Source organism: Scophthalmus maximus, chromosome 10, assembly GCF_022379125.1.
Source record: "Scophthalmus maximus strain ysfricsl-2021 chromosome 10, ASM2237912v1, whole genome shotgun sequence".
In the NCBI taxonomy this organism is placed as follows: domain Eukaryota; kingdom Metazoa; phylum Chordata; class Actinopteri; order Pleuronectiformes; family Scophthalmidae; genus Scophthalmus; species Scophthalmus maximus.
The window spans coordinates 10,853,592-10,874,006 of record NC_061524.1 but is presented as its reverse complement, the minus strand read 5'-3'; the positions used below and the strand labels follow the sequence as shown (position 1 = coordinate 10,874,006).

Sequence of the window (20,415 nt, the reverse complement as noted above, 5' to 3'; positions counted from 1 at the left end):
TGGGTGGCAAAGCTGTGAAAACTCTTCCATCAGGCCATTAGGGCAACTTTTCTCTGTTAGCAATTAAGCTTTCAGACTAATGCCACTGTTCAAAGCACAATGAACAATTCTGAAATAGCCCCAGATCTTTTTCATTTCTAACAACATCAATGGGCAATTACCTCCTTGAAGGTTCCTGTTTTTCCCCCCTGTTACTGTAATCACACCATAATCAAACACACAATGAGCTCTTTTACAGCAACCCTTAAGACCTTTAAATCAAAATGGCAGGCAGCTTCAGCTTCAGCATAATCATCCATAGAGTTGATGATAGCAGCAGCTTGGGTGCCACTCTGCATAAACCAAAAGGCTCTCTCTGTTTTAGGTTGACATAGGGCTCTGTGTGTGTGTGTGTGTGTGTGTGTGTGTGTGTGTGTGTGTGTGTGAGACAAAAGCCACAAACCCCAACAACGTGACAGTGGATGTGACTTGCAGTGTCCTGAGTTTCCCAAACAGGTGTTGATTGGTTTATTTGGTGGAGGAGGAGTGCTTTGCTTTGGTGAGAGTTGACAGTTGTTTGATTTGTCAATCAGAGGATGAGGTGGAAAGAGTGAGATGCAGAACAGAAAACCCGAATTAAAAGCTCGCTTTTCCTCCCATGCAGATAAAGAGTCCTCCAGTGCCAATGTGAGGCGGATCCCCATCTTGGGCATGCTAGAACCACATGGAAATATGTGTTGACTCTTTCTCTTCAAAAAGGAAGAAAAAAAAAACCTGTCAAACACACAAAAAGATGCTTACACTGATATGCTGCAGGGTGCCAAGCCCCTGCCGCATCCTCTCCTGATGGCCCCGGGTAACCGATCTCCTCCTGCCTGCCCGGGTGAAGAGCATGGATGCCTGAAGTGGGACGGACAAAGAGGGGGAAACTCTGGCCCCGTCCCGTTCTCCACTTTCAATGAGCGCTCCGATCAAGCAGGAGTAAACGTCCAGGTGGAACAGTCCAGCGTCTCCACGCACGCCCGCCGGTCCGTACCGTTTTCAGGTGAAAAGTGGCGCAGGGACTTACCCTTTTTTTCTTTTCTTTGTAACGCCTGGTGGATTATTTTACATTCTCAGGTAAATTCACCTTCATTGCCTTGTGGAGACGACGGACAGCTCCACACACGTGAACAGGGGATCTGGAGTCGGCTGCTGCGTGTCGTGAATGAATTATTCAATCATTGGAACTGTGCGTAATTGCGCGTGGTTTCTATTGTACCAGCATATTTGAGTTTTAACAGTCCGGTCTGCGGCGACTTTTAATCAACACTGCAGGTTGTTTTTGCGTTTTTGATGTATATTTAGTGTCATTCCTTCGCAGTTCATGGCTCTGGCTCCTGTCAGCTGAGCTTGTGAGGTTTGACAGACTGCCCAAATATGGGAACAGTTGCTCATATTCAGTGTTTGTGCAACTCTGTTTATTTTCCTCATTTTTTTTTTCTTTTTAGTAAACACTTCCTCCCCCCTTAGGTGAGGTTCTCGACTGAATGGATGTGGCTGTATTACAGTCATTCATACCACAGGCTGCTTCTAATGGCTCATTTAAACGAAACATCTCTGGGGCATTTATGCAGCTTTTCCAGCAGGTTGCCTTTGCCTTTATTTTTGAAATGATCCGTTTTGCCAGTGTAATAAGCGGCGTGCCTTAGAGTTGAAATACCTCACGTTTTGTTTTAATTTCATGTACATGATGTTTGGCATTTCTCTGTGAGTTCTCTCTGACATTGCTGTATGGTTTAATTCAGGTGGTCTCTATACAGTATGTCCGACAGCAGACTGCAGGCTCTGGCTTGCACTGAAGCCGGTGCCAAGAATTAAAGTAATTCAGCCTGTTCTGTGCTCCATAAACAAACAGTGTCCCAGCAGCAGCAGCAGCAGCCCAAAAGGCTATAGAAGTGACCCTGTAGAGACATGTTGGCTTTCCTGTGTCTGATCTCTCCAGTGGTTCTTCTGTTGGCTTGATACAACACTTGGCACATCCAACGTGCTTACAGTACAGTTCTGACACCTGCGAATGCGGGGGTTTAACACTCCCTGGCACAGGGCGTGTGCAAATACTGTCTCCCTTTGCGCACGCCATCACTTAGAACCATGGTGAAAACAAAGTGCTCAGTTGGTTATGATTCTCAAATAAGCCCCATCCCCTTTGATGCGTTGCCTGATGGCATTTTCGCCGGCTATCCTGGACTGGAGGAATGTGCGTGCTGCTTATCCGGAGAGAGAGCTTGAAATACAGTCCCTGTGTTTTGCCTCAAGCTGCAGGGCCACTTGAGTTCACCATGAGTAATGTCAACAGAAAAATGTGAAATCGTCACTATTACGGTGTATTAGGAGCGCTTATGCACAACTGCTTACCTCCAAGACAATGGTGCACCAGTCCCAAGTGTGTGTGTGGTCTGCCTATCCTTCTAGAGCCCAACGTGTGCTGGTCTTTGAAACAGGTACAGATAGCTGCTGTACATCCTGTTTGAATTATAGCCACTGTGTAACCGTGACACTCCTGCCAGGTGTGATCCTCCATCCTGCATTATCAGATTTCTGGTGCTTATGCATCAGAAAAGTGGTAATTTGCCTGCAGGAGCTGAAAATTGTTCATTTTATCGCACCAGCAGACCGGTGGGCTTTATTTGTGCAACTCGGTCTTATGTCATCTTAGTATCCACACTGTAGTGAGAAAGTTACTAATTCCTGAAACTATGCGACCTGTCTGAGCGGCTGGGTTCTCCACAAAGTGAACGAAGCCCCGGCGCAGACCCTTTAATCTTTTGCAGTGGCTTTGAAATCACTTTGCTCATTTTCTTGTCAAGGTTAACTGTCAGCATGTTGATGGTTTGTCTGATTGGTGTCCCCACCCAGCTGAAATTAGATGCTTGAGATGCTCAGTGTGCTGAAAAATATGTAAACATAAAAATTCAGCAGAGACAAGCTGAGGACGTGCTATAGGCACAACCCTTATCCGTAAGTTTGGCGCAGGTGTACGCAAAACATACACAGTAAGTAACCCACCCTGTGGGATTGTGATTTATGGTGGTGGTGAGTCTGAAAGCTCTCACATCTTGTGACTTGTGACTTTCTCCAAAGCAATCTGAGCATGGGATGTGCCAAGTCATCTCAGATCGTTGCTTGTTTATTTTGGGTTTAGTGTGTGTGTGTGTGTGTGCGTGTGTGTGTGTGTCTGTCAGTATCTATTATCTACTGTACAGGAAACTCCCCACAGTGTTTGTCCATGGATATCCTTAGCCCAGTGTTTGATTTCTTGGAGAAGGATGCGTTTGGAAAGCAGGTCGGAGAACACAAATGAAGAGGTCTCACATTTTTGCAGTTTAAATTTTTCCGACAACGATGTCATGCCTCTCTTAAATGACTCTTCAGAGGAAACGGCGTCACTATAAACAAGGACTTCTTCTGGAATACATGCTGAAAGTAGCAGGGAACTTGGTGTTCACAGCTCAGATTTCCTCGCAGGTGAACGGCGGATCAGTTTTGTTGTTTGCTTTATCCAGTGAAGCGCACTGACTCACCTCTCCCATGCTGCAGGTCTGTCTCCTGCACTGTAGATGTACATATCTGTCCCGGCTTGTTCCCAACCTCAGATTTCTTCCCCCGCAAGGACAAATTGTAGTCCTGACTGTGCAACAGTGATCTACCTGCTTGTCAAAGCACTGCGCTGTGGAAAAATCATGTCAGTGCTCATGAATGTCAGATAAAAATGCCGAGCTGCATTAGGGAAAGTCCTATCACTGCCAACTGCAGCTATATTACTTTTCACCTGAACATGATATGCTATGTTTGCAGTGTTTACCATATTAATGAAACAACATGCACCTCAAGTTTCAAACAATGACTGTGAAACTACAATAGAGAAGTGGCTGATAGAGGTGACAGAAGTTACGTCATTATACTTTATGTTTACCAGTCTGGCCTGAGAGGATGTTATTGTTTAATATTGTTTAATATTTTAAGAAATAGTTTGAAATTTTAGGTAAAATGTCTTGCTTTCATACTGAGACTTAGATGAAAAGATGAATATATCTAATTTCTGAAGCTTTAGCATTAAAACAGGGGAAACAGCGCAGACTCGCTCGCTTGAGATTTTCTGTATTCTCACATAACTCACACGGACATTTTCTCTAAGGGGCTGGTAGGAAAAGTTATAATCATTGACAATGAAACTGCCATAAAGGTTATGACATATTCCCATTTCTTTTTTTTATGCCACCAGTGACAGCCATGGCTAGAGGCAGTATGTTTTGGGCCTGTAAATCCTTCTCTCCCACTCTCCTGAACGTGATATTTTAAGGAATGCCTCGAGGAAATTTCTTCAGATTTGGTATTTGGACACATTTTTGGGGCGACATAACTGCAGAATTCATACACCAATTATGACAACATTTTAACACAAATGTCAAATAGGATTAATTGAAAAGCGATGTCATTTTTTATAAAATGTCAAAAGTTAACTTAACTGTGACATCTTGAATGATCTGCCAAGATACCATAATGTGACCAAAAGTCCAGCAACTTGGCAGAAGCACAAAACCGTCTTTTTCAGCCATATCCTCTTCACACATCAGCAACTGAAAGCTGCCCTGTGCACATGAAGGTTAGGGGCTTTGCTCAAGGGCACCTCGGTAGTTGTATCGCAGTAGAGGTCTTCTGGTCACAAATAAGACAGGTGCATGTTTGCATTTTGTTTTCAGTAGCTCATCCTCACATGGTTAACATGCTGTAAATGTCAGTCAGGACTCGCATCACGCCTGACCCTGCTTCAGAGGTCACTGTTTGATCACATGTTCCCACTTGATCAGATTGAACCTGCTGGTGTGTGGGGGCAGTGACAGACATGACGCCACCCTCATGGGAGGCGCAGCATTCCTCTGCTAACAGGGAGGCCTCAGTCATCACCTCCCTAGGAAGGAGCTTTCGTCCCACCATCCTGGCGAACGACAGGGCCCGGGGTTAGCTCATCCTCCAGCCTGCATATTGAGACTCTGTCTGGCCGTGTGTCTTAAATCAGGCCGTGACGTTCTTTTTTTGTCAACATTGCTTTCGGTGCTGCAACAGATCTGCAGCGTCTGGAGTGACATCTCGGTGACCCGCTTGTGTTCTTGTTGACGCGGCCTTCGACTTCGTTTGAGATCTTTTCATGGGTGTAACTTTTGATTGGGAATGACAGACACACAGAGAAGTGTCTACTGTAAACAGACTGTATTTCAAACCGGGATCCGGCTTGATGTGGTTGCTGGTGTCAGAAAAAGACGCCATGCGACACAGTTCCCCTTACGCATTTAGTGATGTCTACGTGTGCTCTCTAATCGAGTCTGACTCCACGGATACTGTAGTAGTGGGAGGACTTGTACACACAGAGCCCAGATGTTCAATATTGAGTTTCTGGCAAATACTTTCCACGTTTTGTAACCCAACTGATCTGATTGATCCTAGAAGTAGGTGCGATAATTGGCTACTTTTACTACATGAGTCATTCAGCTCTTTGTGCAGGTCCTGGCCACAGTCCGCCTGCTGTTTATCCAAAAAATATCTGGAAAGTGTATCTCAGTGGCACAAGCTTACTCTGTCTTGTTTCCAGCTAACACACTCCGAAATGTTGACTAAAATTACTTTCAGCGAGTAAGGAAATTGGTTTCAGAAGATGACAATGAAATCCTGCTGCTTCTCCTCACTCTCTCTCTCTCTGACTTTCTCTCCCTCTCTCTCTAAGGTCGGGACATTGCACGAGAACATCTGGTTGACGTGCTGAACCAGTACACCACCCATCATGATCAGGGCATCACTCACTACCGTCTGCCTCGGTGAGCAACCCCTCTGTCTCTCTGCAGGACTGTGCTGGTTTTGAATATATCAATCTTGACTATCTCCAAATCAGTTTTCTGTGCGTTCACACCAGCAAACTGCAGCTTCCTCCCTCCAAGAAGGCTTGTGTGTGTACAGTAAACACGCTGATCATTATGTTACTTTGTCTGCTATTATGTGAAACTCCCTCTGCCTCACCCGCAGCGCTCCTGCTGTCCTGTGCTTGCTGGGCCAAGCCTAATGGATCAAAGAACAAGAAACCAAAGCAAGGTAGACATCATCAACAAGCCAGCCTGTAATCTCCATCACTCCCAGTGTCATTGTCTCCACTGCAGTCAACTCGCTTAAAAATAAAAGTCACTCCGTAATGCAAAAGCTTACAATATTTATTTATGGACGTGTATGATATATGATATGTTTAGATATGTTTTATGACTGTTGGCGGAAATCTGTCTTTCTGTTTGCACTGATTTGCAGGTAATTTAGGTTAAAACTGAGCTGAGGTTGGTTGAAAAGAAGAGTTTTTGCATATTACCATTGTTCTAGCAGCACTTAACTGATTGTGTTTTATTGTGAATCAGCTCACAATTATGTGCTGAAACCCCATTTGTTTTCAGTACTGATTCATCTGCTGATTATTTGGGAGATTAATTGATAAAATACCAGTTTTTAAAAATCTGATTGACTATTCAATTAACTATCATATTGGACAAAGAGAGAAAGCTTGGAAATACAATTTTCAGCATAGCTATAGATTTTTATTTGTCAGTCAACAGCTCTAACTGAAAAACTGTAAACTGTCCAAAATCCTGTCTTTAACCATGTTGCTCTACCTCCTCCCCCCGCCATAGTTGTTCCAGACATAGAGTGTGATGTCCGAGCGGGAAAGATCAACCTCCCAGAGTTCATAGTCAAATGTCCTGCACACTGCAAGGAGACAAAGCAGCAGGTCTACGGGACAGGGGTGTTCGCCTCCATCTCCAGCATCTGTAACGCAGCCATCCACAGGTAAACAGTGGAGTGATGAATGTGAAATTAAGCTTATGTGTGTGTGTGTGTGTGTGTGTGTGTGTCTAAATTAATTTCTCAGAGTTATAGACAATGCAAAAAAAATCTGTCCCCAGTGGCATCCTCACCAACACAGGGGGAAAGGTGATCGTGAGGAAGATGGCCGGGCAGAACACTTACAAAGGCAGCAACTCCAACGGGGTGCGATCTCTGTCGCTTCCAAAGTGGAGGGAGTCATTTATTGTCTCAGGTATTAATAATTGAGTAAATCAAAGTTGAACACGGCTCTTTCGGATTAGCCCTCTACCCAACAGACGGCTCTGTGTTTCAGTGGGGAAGCCTAAGAAAGGAGTCATCTACCCGTCTACCTTGGACTACGTCCCTTCCAGACCAACCTACGTGAAGACAAGTGAGAAGAGGGTTATTTTTACACTCTGACATGAATCTTTAATGTGAATATTACTGTTATTTCGCCATTGTGTGGGTTGACAGACGCCTGATGTTTCACAATGATGGGACTGTCTGATTAGGATTGATCTGGTGATTTTCAGCTCACGAGAGGTGGAGACATCGTGGCTCAACCTGAGAAAGATTTTGTTAAAAAGTGAAGGGGTCTTGGATGTCTAGAGAACATATAAGTGTTATTTAGATAGCATTTCATTCACTATAATTTAACATTTATTTAAGACTTAACGCTAACACTGAAATACAGTCGGTCAATTACTACCCAGACCTACTGTCGACATGTGAACACCACCGAACCAGTGAACTCTGTGATAAAAAAGTTAATGTATTGACGTCCTTCAGCATGGTGAACTTCGCTCAGGTTGAATGAGGAGGCGGAGCTCTGCAGTCAGGTGAAGAATGTCAAGAACGCGGTTAGTGTAGACGATCTTCCTCCCCATGCATCCATCTAGCACATGATTCATCTGTTGTCTCCTCACAGGTCAAAAGGAGGCCAAATCCCCAGCGGGCACCACGGCACTGCCTTTGACAACTGCACCTGAACCCACCACAACTACAACGCCTGAACCCACCACCACCACCACTACACCGGCTCCGACCACCACCACCGCAGCTCCACCACCCACTACCACCAAAGCTCGAGCTGCTGTGCACAAAGTCAGGGATGCAGGTGAGTGAAACAAACCCACACGTGGATCATGTATCGTTCCTTCGTACACAAACAAGCCAACTCTCTCCTCTAAATCAATGGATCTATGTATGAAATGTGGAGGATTGTGTGTTTACTTGGATGCTGTCTGTGATCCAGTAAAACCAATCCACACGGAAGATCCACCGCAGCCCCCGTGTGCCGCCGAGCTGAAGTTGAACTAACAGCATTAGCAGCTTTAAACTAGAATTTGTGTGACAAATGAGTGACGAAGACGAATGTTTGTGGCTGGTAATTACAAGTCCCAGCCGCAATTTCGACAAATCACAGCTGGTCTTTGAGTTAGCACCCTGCTGTTCGGTTGCTCTGCTTACCGCTTGATCGCCAGAGCTTTCACCACTTTTATTAGATGAAAACATTATCAGACGGTAATCGCCGTGGGTCATTTGCCCGTTAGAAACGCAGCCACAGTGGGTAGACAATGCTGCAGTATCTTAAGGTATGTGTGTAAATGAGATGGGCTGTGTGCCAGACAACCTTCCCAACCATTTCTGTCTCCTTCATTTTCTGTAACATTATCTCTCTCGTCTCCATATTGGCGCCCCATCTGTCTTTCTTCTATCCAGGCAGCAGTCACCCGTACCTTGCCTCTGTGGCAGCCGCAAGTTCAAGTAAGTGGAGCCAAGCAAACAGGGGTCAACATTGTGTCAGTTTTTTTTTTCCCCCCGGTGGTGCTGCAGTGTTGCTTAACATTATGGGGTGGACAGGAATATGTGTTAAGCATGGGGTGTTGGCTTCAGTTTTTTGGGAATAGTGTGCACATTCATTGTGTATCCTGTATTAAAACTTATTGTTGGTCCTGTTTATAAACCAAGTTTGTCAGTCCACTTGGTTTTAGCTAAAAACTTAAAATGACCTGACACGACGTGGGATATTTGGAATTTTGTATATTTTTTTTCTCGAAGTTTTGGTATTTAAAGATTTTTTTGTCTATATTTGCCCACATCGTGTTATTGGTATAGGGCAGTCACAAAACGGTCAAGGAAAGAGTCCCAGCCAAGGTATGTCAATACTCTCACTGATTCTGCAGCTCTCGGAAAGTCCTTTACACGAATTACACCGATCCAAGTTGAACTAAACAATGGTATTTTGTTCAAAGTATTCAGAGGTGGTGCCTATCCGAATAGATTTCCACTACGTGCCAGTGCAGGTAAACCAAGCTTTAATCTTGATGTTTCTTTTTTCATTCTACATCTTGATAGACATGGTTTTGTCTCAACATCTGCTCTATCCTCTTTTCCTTTCTTCCTCTTTTTCTTCTTTTGTACTGATACATAAATACTCTGCATGGCACCTCTGTTCTGTATCTGCACATCTGCTTTAAACACTGCTAACATAGGGTCAGGCGGAGAAGCCTTCTGGCCCTTTCTTTATCCTTTCCATGTTATTTCAAGTAAAACAGAAATACAGGATTTAACTATATTATCTGTATTAGCAAAGCAGTTACGATTGCGATTCAGTCTGGACCACAAAGGTGGACTAGCTGATCAGCGTTGCCATCCCTACAGCCACAGAATATTTTCTGTCTCAGAACTGTTAGTCCTCCTATTAAAGAATTATTATTTTGCCTGTGTGCTAAATAGATCTATCTATAGTTATAATTGTTAAAGAAGAAGCCTGTTAATCTTAATGTCATCACTGATCACATGTGCTGCCCAGATCCGATGTATTGTTTTGTTCTAAATATAATATTCGTCAATACTCAAGTGAGCCGTCTTGGTCATTTGCCATTAGTAAAAGAGCACATCATATCACAGTGGAATTTGGTACGGTCATCATACAGTAATAGATAGTACGTGAGTCTTTCAGCTGCCGCTGAATGTGAACTGTTGAATGTTATTCCATGTTGTCTCATGATGTCATTGTTTCATTGCTTCCCACATTTTGGACCCAGGTCTGCGCAGACCAGAGGCAGGGTCGGCCATCAGGAGACAGCTATCCTCTCCAGTCGGCCCAGGTCAGCCTCGTCACTAACACACACACACACACACACACACACACACACACACACACACACACACACAAAGTTACAAACAGGAAGACAAGGTGGGACTGACAGGGAATGTGGGTCAAGGGCAAAGGGGGGGGCGGGCAGATGTCTTTGTTGGAACAAGAATCCAGGAGAAGTAGACTGCTGTAAGTCTGACCCTCATGTCCACACCCATAAGCCCCTGTGATCCTCACCCTGGGGTCGCCACTAATCCACTGCATCAAGCATCTCAGCTAACATTCCTTTGACGATGGCCGCTGTCCTCTGTCATCGGGCACATCCTCTTATTAGTGTTTTCATTTTCCAAAGATGAAAAGCAGCAGATGAAGCCGAGTTGAGGCTTGTAAATATTCCCAGCATATATCCCTCTGTTTTCGATATCATGCTGCGGAGAAATTGCCTTCAGCCCAAACCAGCTGGGCTTGTGGATGGAGCCGCAGACCTGAATCTCTCTTTTGCCCCCCCCCCCCCCCCCCCCCCCCCTCCCTCCCTCCTTTTCCTCGCTATCCATATCTGCCTGTTTCTCATTGCTACAAACAGCTTTTAACAGGGTTCAGCCAGCCCAACCCGAGCGGACACCAACCCTGAGCCAGTCCAACCCCAGTAAGTATCTCCAGATCCTGAGCGAGAACCCTTCAGCTGCGCAAGCATCTCACTGACGCAGAGATGTGAACAGGTCTGGTCAAACAGAGTAATAGCTAGGACAATAAAACCCTGGTCCAAATGTAATATCAAGCTGCACTAATGTTTACCCTCTGTTGGACGCTATGTTTCAATGCATAGTCAGTCCTTTATAGATGACGGGCAGAAATACATTCAGGTACTCGGCTTTCACTGAACCCAACATGAAACAATGAGCAGTAAGTATGTCGATAGGCCTCAAAGATGAGTGATGATGTCGTATCATTGTCCGGAATTCATCTTGTGCCATATCTCCTCTGTGTCTGAAAAAAGAGCCCTCGACTTTCTCTTCTAGATAAGACCACGATGAGAAACACGCTCTGTCAGTACTCTAATAACATCTTATGACAGATTCCATCTGGTCTGGCCTCTTCCCTTCCCTTGTAAATGTTTGCAGAGAGGGAGAAATGAGATGAAAGCAGCAGCACCAAGTGTCCCTGTGTTGATCCCAGAGCGATGCGTGATCCAATCCACAGCGCTGCAGGATCTGGGCCCACTCTCTAGCCTGTCAAGAATAGAAAGCTCTCGCAATTCAAACCAGGCGAGGTTTGGCCGACTGAGGAATGTGCTTCTGTTTTTGCTTTTGTGGAATGTAAAACCATGGATCCCTAAAAATAAGACAGCACTATTTCCATTTTAATGATGTTTTGGTGGTATGATATGATTTGTGAAAACTAAAAACTGAAATCTGACTAGCCTGCTACTGTAAAGACACGTGTTTGATCGGTGCAGGGAACAGCTATTGAGATCTGCAGCTCGTGGATGTTAACGTGATACTTTATTGAACTACTTCGAGAAATTCTTTATCCTGGAGGTCAGAGGTCAAATGTCAGGATCAGCGACACAGCAGCGTCCCTGGAGCCGGCAGCTCTTCAGTGTCTTCCTCAGGGACACTCCAGCAGGGCGGAATGCTTGGAGATGTTAGAGTTCTGAACTCTGATTTACGAGTTGAAGGGTCTTCTCCCCAGTCACTTTGCCACCAGGCTGCCCCGAACAGATGTTCAATGTTATTGCACAGCCTTCTGGAAATGTTACGATCCAGTTCAGCCTCACAGTTTGTTTCGAGATGAGCCGACTAGACATCCACAAAGATTCATGAAATGTCTCTGTAAAATGTGTCAAGTTCCTAGTGTTGATGTTTGACGGGTCCCCGTGTTGGTGATAAAATGCTCATTTGGTTTAAACACATTTTGGAGGAACTGCATATTACCGGCACGCCTGTAGGCATATTGTAACCTGAGTTACAACCCGAGGGGAGGATCACATCCCCAGTCCCAGTCTGACCTTCTGGCCGCAGTGATCGCTGAAGTGACTATGATCGGGAGAGTTAGACTCGATCCTTCCAAAGCACCTGTTTCATCAGAAAAAGTAACACTGCTGTCTATAGCGCTGGTGCTTTTACCAGAATGAGATTAGACTAATCTCCACGGCCCACTATCTACACTGTCCCCGGTTTGACACCAACCTTAGAATAATACTTTCACGCTCCACTGGGTGACTGGCTGGGCTCTCCCAGCCCGTCCCGGTCAACAAAGTCCCTTTGCACTGGCTGTCCCCCCGATGGGAACCTAAGAGTCCAAGCTGTGTGTTTGTGTAAGATACACTGCAGAGAGGGGTCAACTGCAGTATGCTGTCATGGCTCAGTCAGTTTAGACGGAAGTGATTCACTGTTATGCACAGCCATGCAAGTGTCTGGTCGTTACGAGTAGGTAACGTTTGAGTCTACAGTGTGCGAAGAGGTCGTGATGCCAGAAGCAGCAGATGGAGAGCACAAAAATGAGAAACACATTTACATTTTCTCATCGACTTGGCCCCGTTTCTGTCTCTCTACCATGAAGGAAGAAAGCTTCACTGAAATAACCTTTAGCTGCTGTGTGACCGTCTCTGAGTGGCAGACTGTGTCTGAGTCAAGGCTGAACACCTTGTGCATAACCCACTAATAACGTGGCAGGTTTAGTGGAGGTCACGAGCATGATTCTCCTTGATGCTTGTCCTGAGCACAGCGTTCTAATCTTCCCCCTGCACAGCTTTTCCCAGAAGGGATTGGGCCGCCCCCTCCTTTCCTCGTCCCGATTGGTTCCCTGGAGCTCGGCGACCAGCAGGTATCAAAGAATTGGTCATCATTCTTTAGCAACATAACATTTATTTATCAATTAACACAGCAAATCTGACATGGTTGCAATCCTTCTGATAGATGGTTTTCTTTTTTAAAAGCTTTCAATGTTTGACTGAAGCTTTCAATTCATGAATCCATTGCCAACAATGTGGCCTTTTGAAATCAGAAACGTTGTAGAAGTCTCACCGAAGGCATAGAAACAATTTGGGAATAGTTTGTTTTTCCGTTGGTTGACAACAAAAGTGAACCTTAAAACCCTGAATGAAACCCTTGTAGTTGCTGATGCCTGCACCTTCTCTGCTGTACATTCAGATATTAGTAACTCAGGTCCAGACTCAGGATACACATGGAGCGAGACTGACACACCTGAGATTAGCGGTAAGTCAACCCCCCTGCAGGAGTGCACGTGACAGTTTGGTGTGTGCTGCCCCCATTCACGGTGGGAGGTTACGACACTCTGCATCCATTCAAGTTGCATGTGCATGTCCGTGTGAATGACACACACTGTATGTGCTGGACGGGCTCAGTGTGGAAGTACGTGCAGTGTCTCTCGGGACCTTATGTTTACATGCCACCTGCCTGCCATATGAGAAAATTCTGGTCAAGTGTGGAAGAAAAGACTGGGTGGCATGCAAGAGTGAGAGATGATTCTGCATAAATCCGTTGTTTTCACTGGTATGGGATTGGTTCGGGAGAACGTGGGACCAATCACAACCATGGAAATGTGTGCTTTTCTCTCTGAAGGTCATTGTAGGAACACTAACAGGTTTCAAAACATCCTCCTCTAGCTCGGGATCACAGGCCTGATATCTCAGAGTTTGAGCGCTGGTATTATAACTTTGGACCGTACCGTAAGTGTTTTTTCTATTCTCTTTACTGGGCACTAACAAGTCCTGGGTTTCATGTGTATGGACTTTGTTAAAAAATGTTAAATGTTTTCCTTCAGTGGCGCAACACTTCCCAGACATGACCACTGTTTATTCCTCTTCCTGTTTCATTTGTGTTCAAATGAAGTAGGTTGTGTCACTGTCATTTTGACTTGATTTGAAATGTCCCTTTATTCATACTTTACATTGCCGCATGCAATCCTGCCATATGGAAAAATATGCCCTTACACAGTTTATCCATACAATACATGACACATAAGTGACGTGGCCTAAAATTGAAATAATTTTAAAATATGGTAAATATGCTTATTGGATTAAATTAAAGGACGGACACCTCTTCTCTGAGACTGTCTGTCTAATATGAAGTTACAGTTAGCAGCCAATTAGCTTAGCTTAGCACAAAGACTGGAAACAGGGGGAAACAGCTAGCCTGGCCATGTCTGAAGGTTACAAAATCTGTATATTTATATTTATTGTTTTTATTATTATAAGGTTATTTGCACAATTTCTACACACTTCAGCAGAGCAGCAGTAGCTTTAGCTCACTCCTCCAACTGTGTCTAAACACTATGCCTTGGGGCATCGTCCTGATTGTAGGTCATCCTCGAGGCCGCGATTAGAGCCCATACATCACTGCAGCTACAGGTGTGAAATGGGTGAAGTGTAAAAATGTGTTTTTGGTCGGTGCTGCAAGTGTCAAACGCGTGTGAGATGCGATTATTATTATTGTAGACAGAGTAGGGGTGCTGGAATGTGGATTTTCTGAAAGCCACGGTACAGCAGCTCTTTCCTCCTGCTTTTGAGTCTTTATGCTAAACTAGGATAATCACCTCCTGGTTCTAGCTCCTGACTTGAGATACACAGATATGAGAATGGTGTCAATCCGCTCATCCAACTCTCAACAGTAAGAAAGCAAACAAGTGCATTTCCCAAAGCTATTCATCAACGTGTCTTCACACAGAAAATACAAACCTCTACAATATCCACAGACAAGAAGACACCAACAACGGGCATGGGAAAAGCTCTCACGTACAGATTACAGGCCATGGTGCCATGTGTTGGATGACTCAGCCGAGCCACCAAATCCAAGTAGAAGGGACACGGTTTTAGAAACCGAGTGGCGGCTTAGCCATTTCCAGCGGCACCACAAAAAGTACTGCCACACATCCAAAAGATGAAACCTGGAGTCAGTGGTCAGCGGGTTGTAATCCCAGGGTGCGTTTACATTTGTTTCACATGTGTCTGTGATCACTGTCTAATAATGTCTTTAATTTTAGCGCCACGATCCACCGACTCAGATGTCAACCGTAAGATGCCAGTGGATGCAACCCGCACTCGAGGTGAGCAGTGGTTCCCATGGCTACAATCATCTGTTTGTATCCAGGAAGGCTTCTTTAAAGCAAACCGTTTTTTTTTCTTCTCTTCAGTAAATTGTTAGATATTCCTACTGGCCACTGCCTTAGCTTTCTGATTCTGCAAAAAAAGGGGCAATATTTTCAGTTTACGACAAAAGAAATCAGCCGTTAAAACCATAGTGAGCGCTTTGTAGCAGAAATCTGCTAATGCTGAGCTTGTATGATTTTATCTATGCAGTGGAGCCAGTGGATGCCTGGAAACCAGAAGCAAACATTTATGAATCAGGTAAGATGGCTTGTGCTGCAACACGCTGCTTCTCTGGCTCCCATGAGACTCCCTTTGCCAGTAACTCCTCGTTTCTGACTGTAAGTGCAGACCAAACCAAGGGCATCCAAAGAAAAGAATCTGGGTTTCTGCTCAGCCTGTAATTGAAGGGATTTGGAGTCAAAGTCAAATGGCATGGTTGCTTGAGGATAGAATCAGTTCCTGTTTGGCATCATTTTTGCCACAACAATTACTGTATTTGGTTAATGTTCGGGTTCCTTGCAAAGTGTGCAGCTGCAAATGTGCTGCGTTCAATGGAAATGTTACCATACAAACTCTCATGTTGTGTCTGCCAAATGTGACCTTTTCTTCCTGGTTTGTTGTAAGAGAGTAGTTAATTTGGAAGCTGGCCTTAGATTGTGAAAAGGTAATTGAATTTTATTTGCAAAGCTGTTGGTGAGTTGGCATTTTGCTATTATTTTAAGAATCTAACCCAATGGCAATGATTATTAAAAGACACAAAAAGTCCAGTGAAATTTATGAAATTGAGTAGATTTTTTAAAAGATTTATGCGTTTCAAAATTTTCAGGTTTTGGCACGAGGGAGCAAGAACCTGCACCTAGAGCACCTGAGCCTGTGTCACAGGGAGACCCAAGTATGTTCAACATGCCTCTTTGAAGCACTATGTATAGAATTTATATTTGATTATTGCAAATTTTAAACAATTAATAATTGCCTAAGAGCTTGACAAAGTCAAGTGTGTATATATATATATATATATATATCCTTGAGGTGCTGAATGTATTTTATCCCTCATAAAACATTTGCAAAGACTGTTTTGAAATGCATTAAATGTTATTGTTTACATGAATTTTCCATAAGCCGGGCATGACGCCATTGCCAGAACTGCGCAACATATCACCCATGCTTGTGCACAACTTAAAAAACCCCAACTGAAACTCTGGTGGTGTGTCCTGTTCCTGCAGATTGTAAGGTGGACCTGGCTTTTCTGATGGATGGCAGCTGGAGCATTGGGAAGCGGCGTTTTAAGATCCAGAAGGACTTCCTGGCTGAGGTGGCTCAGACCATCAACGTGGGTGAAAATGGACCCATGATGGGCATCATCCAATACGGGTAACCTCGCACTTCCCTGTCGTGTTGTCACGTACCATTTTCAGATGAGGAAAACATGATGTGATTACCTCGTGCTCTGTCTGAAGGGACGACCCTGTGACGGAGATCAGTCTGAAGTCTTACTTCAACTCCAGGGAGCTGAGGACAGCCGTAGATAAGATTGTGCAGAAGGGAGGCCTTTCAAATGTGGGTGAGTGACCCGCTGGCGGGTGGCGGCTACACTAAAATGCCTACAAACACAAGTGTGAAAGGGAAAGGGGTGCAATTATTGAATGGTTTACTACCCAAGCACATTTTCACATGCAAGGATAGAATTAAGTCTAAATTTGCTGTGAGATGCTGCTTGCTAAATTACAGTCCTGCTCCTGTAAGTCGTGTTTTTCCTCTGCTTTGACCAAAAAGCTTTTGGCTTTACCAGCCCATGGGGGTCAGCTTTCCGAGGGCGAGTGCTGTTTTTCTGTTTTTGGTTAGTGCGTCAGCATGCCACATGTGTCTTTATGTCTCGCTAAATTTTGCATACCGATACAAATGTGTTTTTTTGTTCTTGAAGTATTCTCTAACCAACAGTGAGTTAGCCTGTAACAGAGCCTCTCCTGTTCTCCCATTGTTTAAACCACCAGCAAGACTATGACAAAGTGTTAAGGAGCTAAAAACTGACTTTTAGGATATCACAATTTTTGTGATAGTGTAAAGCAATGCGCTCACTCTAGAGATGTGTGTATTTTTCTGTACTAAATACACAGGCTACCATGTAAAGTTTTTTATGGCATGCAGTATTTTTTTTTATAGAAGGATGCCTCTGTAGATATTGGTCAGGACAGCTCCCCCAAAATCTATTTGGATGAACATAATAAGCACTTTTAAAAGTTTTTGCTCAAGTGTCGTCTTTGCTCCATTTGATTTTCTGCAGTCCACTTGTATTTTCATTCATATGTGTAGTAACGTCTTTGTGGATGACAGATTGATTTTACTCCTTCATCTTGAACCACTGCCTCTTTCATGCAGTTTAACAGTCTCTCTGCTGCCCCCTGGTGTTCTGACAGGAAAGGCCCTCTCCTACGTCAACAAGCTGTACTTCAGTGACGCCAATGGAAACCGAGGAGGAGCCTCTAACGTGGCGGTGGTGCTGGTGGACGGCTGGCCCACAGACAAGGTGGAGGAGGCGTCTCGACTCGCCCGGGAGTCGGGCATCAACATATTCTTTGTCACCATCGAGGGCGCTGATGAAAATGAGAAACAAAACCTGGTTGAGGCCAACTTTGTTGACAAGGTGGAGTATTGTCACCGAGGTGTGTGAGTGCTTCGTTCAAGCACACCAGTTTGAAACGCAGTGTGTCCTCCATCCCACAGGCTGTGTGTCGGACAAACGGCTTCTACTCCCTGCCGGTGACCAGCTGGTTTGCCCTGAGGAAGGCAGTGCAGCCCCTGGTCAAGAGAGTGTGTGACACAGACCGCCTGATGTGCAGCAAAACCTGCCTCAACGCCAACGACATCGCCTTTGTCATCGACGGCTCCAGCAGTGTGGGAACTGGCAACTTCCGCACAGTGCTGCAGTTCGTGGCCAACGTGACACGGGAGTTTGAGATCTCTGACACGGACACGCGGGTCGGAGCTGTGCAGTACACCTACGAGCAGAGGCTGGAGTTTGCCTTCGGCCAGTACAACAACAAGGCCGAGTTGCTGAACGCCATCAAACGCGTCAACTATTGGAGCGGCGGCACCAGCACCGGTGCTGCCATCACCTATGCCGCAGAGCAGCTCTTCAGCAAATCCAAACCCAACAAACGCAAGATCATGATCGTCATTACAGACGGTCGCTCCTACGATGACGTCAGGGCACCTGCTCTGGCTGTCCATCGCCAAGGTCAGAGGTTAACCACATAACAAGGAGTTATTATGTCCTTGCATCTACAAAACAAATTCAACCCTCAATGGACAAAGTAAAAAAAGTCAGTTTTTAGCTCCTTAACACTTTGTTTGGAGAAGTAAGGCTTTGACCCAGAATCAACAGTATATATTTATACAGAGAGTGAATCAAGTGTGGTGTGTGTCAGTCCACAGTGGGGTGTTACGCAGTGTTTGATGTGGCACAGATATGTGAGGCCCGTGTGTGTAACCTGCTGTCCTTCCCTGTGATCCAGGTGTGATCGCCTACTCCATCGGCATTGCCTGGGCGGCCCAGGACGAGCTGGAGTACATCGCCACTGACCCCGACAAGGAGCACTCCTTCTTCGTGGACGAGTTTGACAACCTCTACAAATTTGTACCCAAGATCATCAACAACATCTGCCAGGAGTTTAATTCGCAGCCCAGAAACTGAGGACGGACGGACGGACGGACGGACGGACAGACGGACAGACGGACGGACGGACGGACGGGTGGAGGGGAGGTGTGGAGAGGGACATCCTGATCGTGGGCTGTCCTGACGGAACGCTGATTGTAAATTTACTCACTCTGTTGCCCAGATGGTGGTGCTTGATTGGCTGCAGCTCCCCCCGTATTTGAACAGGGAGGGGTTTTGAGTTTAGGAGAGCACTGGGGGTTTTGGGCGAAACAAATCTAAAAGTGAATTAACATTTGGTCCCAAATATACAGATGGTGCTAATAGTAAAGGGTTTGCACACAAAGTAACCTACTGACATGCCACGTGGTGCCAGTTGTTCTCTGTCTGCGCCTTTACAGAGAACAGTGTTCCTAAGCATTTAAAATGACGCTACCACTCTGTAATAAGTCACCTTTTTATAATTGGTTTGTAAGTTGTAAGTAAGTTCATTTTCAATTTCAGTAAATCATTTTCTAATGCTTTGAAGGTCAATTATCAAGTCATTCATTTATGTTGCGCTTATCCCTACTTAGCATGAAACCCCTTTTTTTTTAGTTTAGCATGCAAATATTTAATGGATTGTGCGACTTCTGACCTTCTGTAGAAGAGCTGCAGAACATCTGGACCAAAGTTCACCCGTCAACAACTTGTCAGTGTTTACAGACTGCAGCAGATGTGGTTGACTGAATTTGTAACCAGGAGCTGGAAAGGCCAGAGATTTTTTCCATTAACTGGAAACTCAAAATGTCAATAAATAATTTATTTTCAATGATTAGGGTCCTTATGAACAACTTAAAGAACCATGAATAAAAGGTGCCTTACTAAGAGCTGGCACCAGAGTGACAAACAAACAGAAAGCTGCCTTATTGGGACATGGTGCTTGCAGAGAAATGTTGATTCAAAGCATGTCTAGCACTTCCTCTTTTGGCTTAACATACTTCATAAACATAATAATATGGTGCTTTTTTATATACAATTCTCTTTGAAGAGGATATACTTTCTTAGAAACAGTGCATATTGATCTTCCTAATAGGAGAGATTTGTTAGTAGGGACATTGTTTAAGTTCCTCTGTGCGACAATGGTGCTGACATATTAGTGGTAGGTGAAAACGAGGCTCTTGTGCAACCAACAAGTGAACGTGACGCGGTACAGTAAGTCAGCAACGCGGAACAAGGAAGTGGCGGTGGAAGTGAGGAAAGAGGAAAGAGGAGCTTGTGCAGAGTGATGGCAGATGTTCACTTTGCTTCTCCGGAGTGAAAGCATTTCATCCTGTCACTCTTGTTTTCTTATTGTGTGGTTGCTTCTAACACTGCAGGCATTTGTTATGTTTAAAAAAATATTTATGATTTTATTTCCTGTTTGTACATATGCATATTAAAAGCCCTTTCGCTTATAATGTTCAGATAAGTGATCAATGTTTTTTTGTTGTTGCAATTTTTAATAAAATAAAGAAAATTAAGAGAAATTAAATTGGCCCTCTTCTCCTGAATCTTTTGTTGACCCAATTGCAGCCGTTCTCGGATTCACAACTCAATTGAATCTGACAGACATGACACATATTTGACTGAATGTATACAATTTCTGAAGATAACCTTGTTTGTGCTCATTTGCAAATAATACATAAATCTGCCAAGTTTTCTTGATTTTGT

General features: G+C 44.5%; 1 protein-coding gene across 10 annotated transcripts; it reads left to right on the top strand.

Moving 5' to 3' along the window:
- The first annotated feature begins 767 nt into the window (after positions 1 to 767).
- On the top strand, positions 768 to 20,239 carry vit (vitrin). 10 transcript variants are annotated; one of them, XM_035605120.2, is made up of 24 exons: positions 769 to 1,098; positions 5,741 to 5,831; positions 6,037 to 6,102; positions 6,684 to 6,840; positions 6,957 to 7,090; positions 7,172 to 7,249; positions 7,787 to 7,975; positions 8,581 to 8,625; positions 8,977 to 9,015; positions 9,114 to 9,164; positions 9,909 to 9,971; positions 10,545 to 10,607; positions 12,713 to 12,787; positions 13,114 to 13,179; positions 13,590 to 13,652; positions 14,966 to 15,028; positions 15,282 to 15,329; positions 15,898 to 15,963; positions 16,295 to 16,442; positions 16,529 to 16,632; positions 17,486 to 17,712; positions 17,793 to 18,306; positions 18,584 to 18,767; positions 18,800 to 20,239. In XM_035605120.2, the coding sequence occupies exons 2-23, from the start codon at positions 5,798 to 5,800 to the stop codon at positions 18,760 to 18,762; spliced, it is 2,472 nt and encodes an 823-aa protein (XP_035461013.2). In that variant the 5' UTR covers positions 769 to 1,098; positions 5,741 to 5,797; the 3' UTR covers positions 18,763 to 18,767; positions 18,800 to 20,239. The 10 variants fall into 10 exon arrangements, with proteins under 10 accessions (XP_035461018.2, XP_035461013.2, XP_035461015.2 ...); XM_035605122.2 differs by having other exon boundaries at positions 770 to 1,007; positions 18,584 to 20,239; XM_035605119.2 differs by having other exon boundaries at positions 771 to 1,024; positions 18,584 to 20,239.
- The last annotated feature ends 176 nt before the right edge of the window (positions 20,240 to 20,415 follow it).

Excerpts from the sequence above, each read along its gene's own strand:
- vit (XM_035605120.2), top strand. The coding sequence starts at position 5,798 with ATGATCAGGGCATCACTCACTACCGTCTGCCTCG. Across the intron at positions 5,832-6,036 it reads ACTCACTACCGTCTGCCTCG|CGCTCCTGCTGTCCTGTGCT; the intron begins GTGAGCAACCCC and ends CCTCACCCGCAG. Across the intron at positions 18,307-18,583 it reads TCTGGCTGTCCATCGCCAAG|GTGTGATCGCCTACTCCATC; the intron begins GTCAGAGGTTAA and ends CCTGTGATCCAG.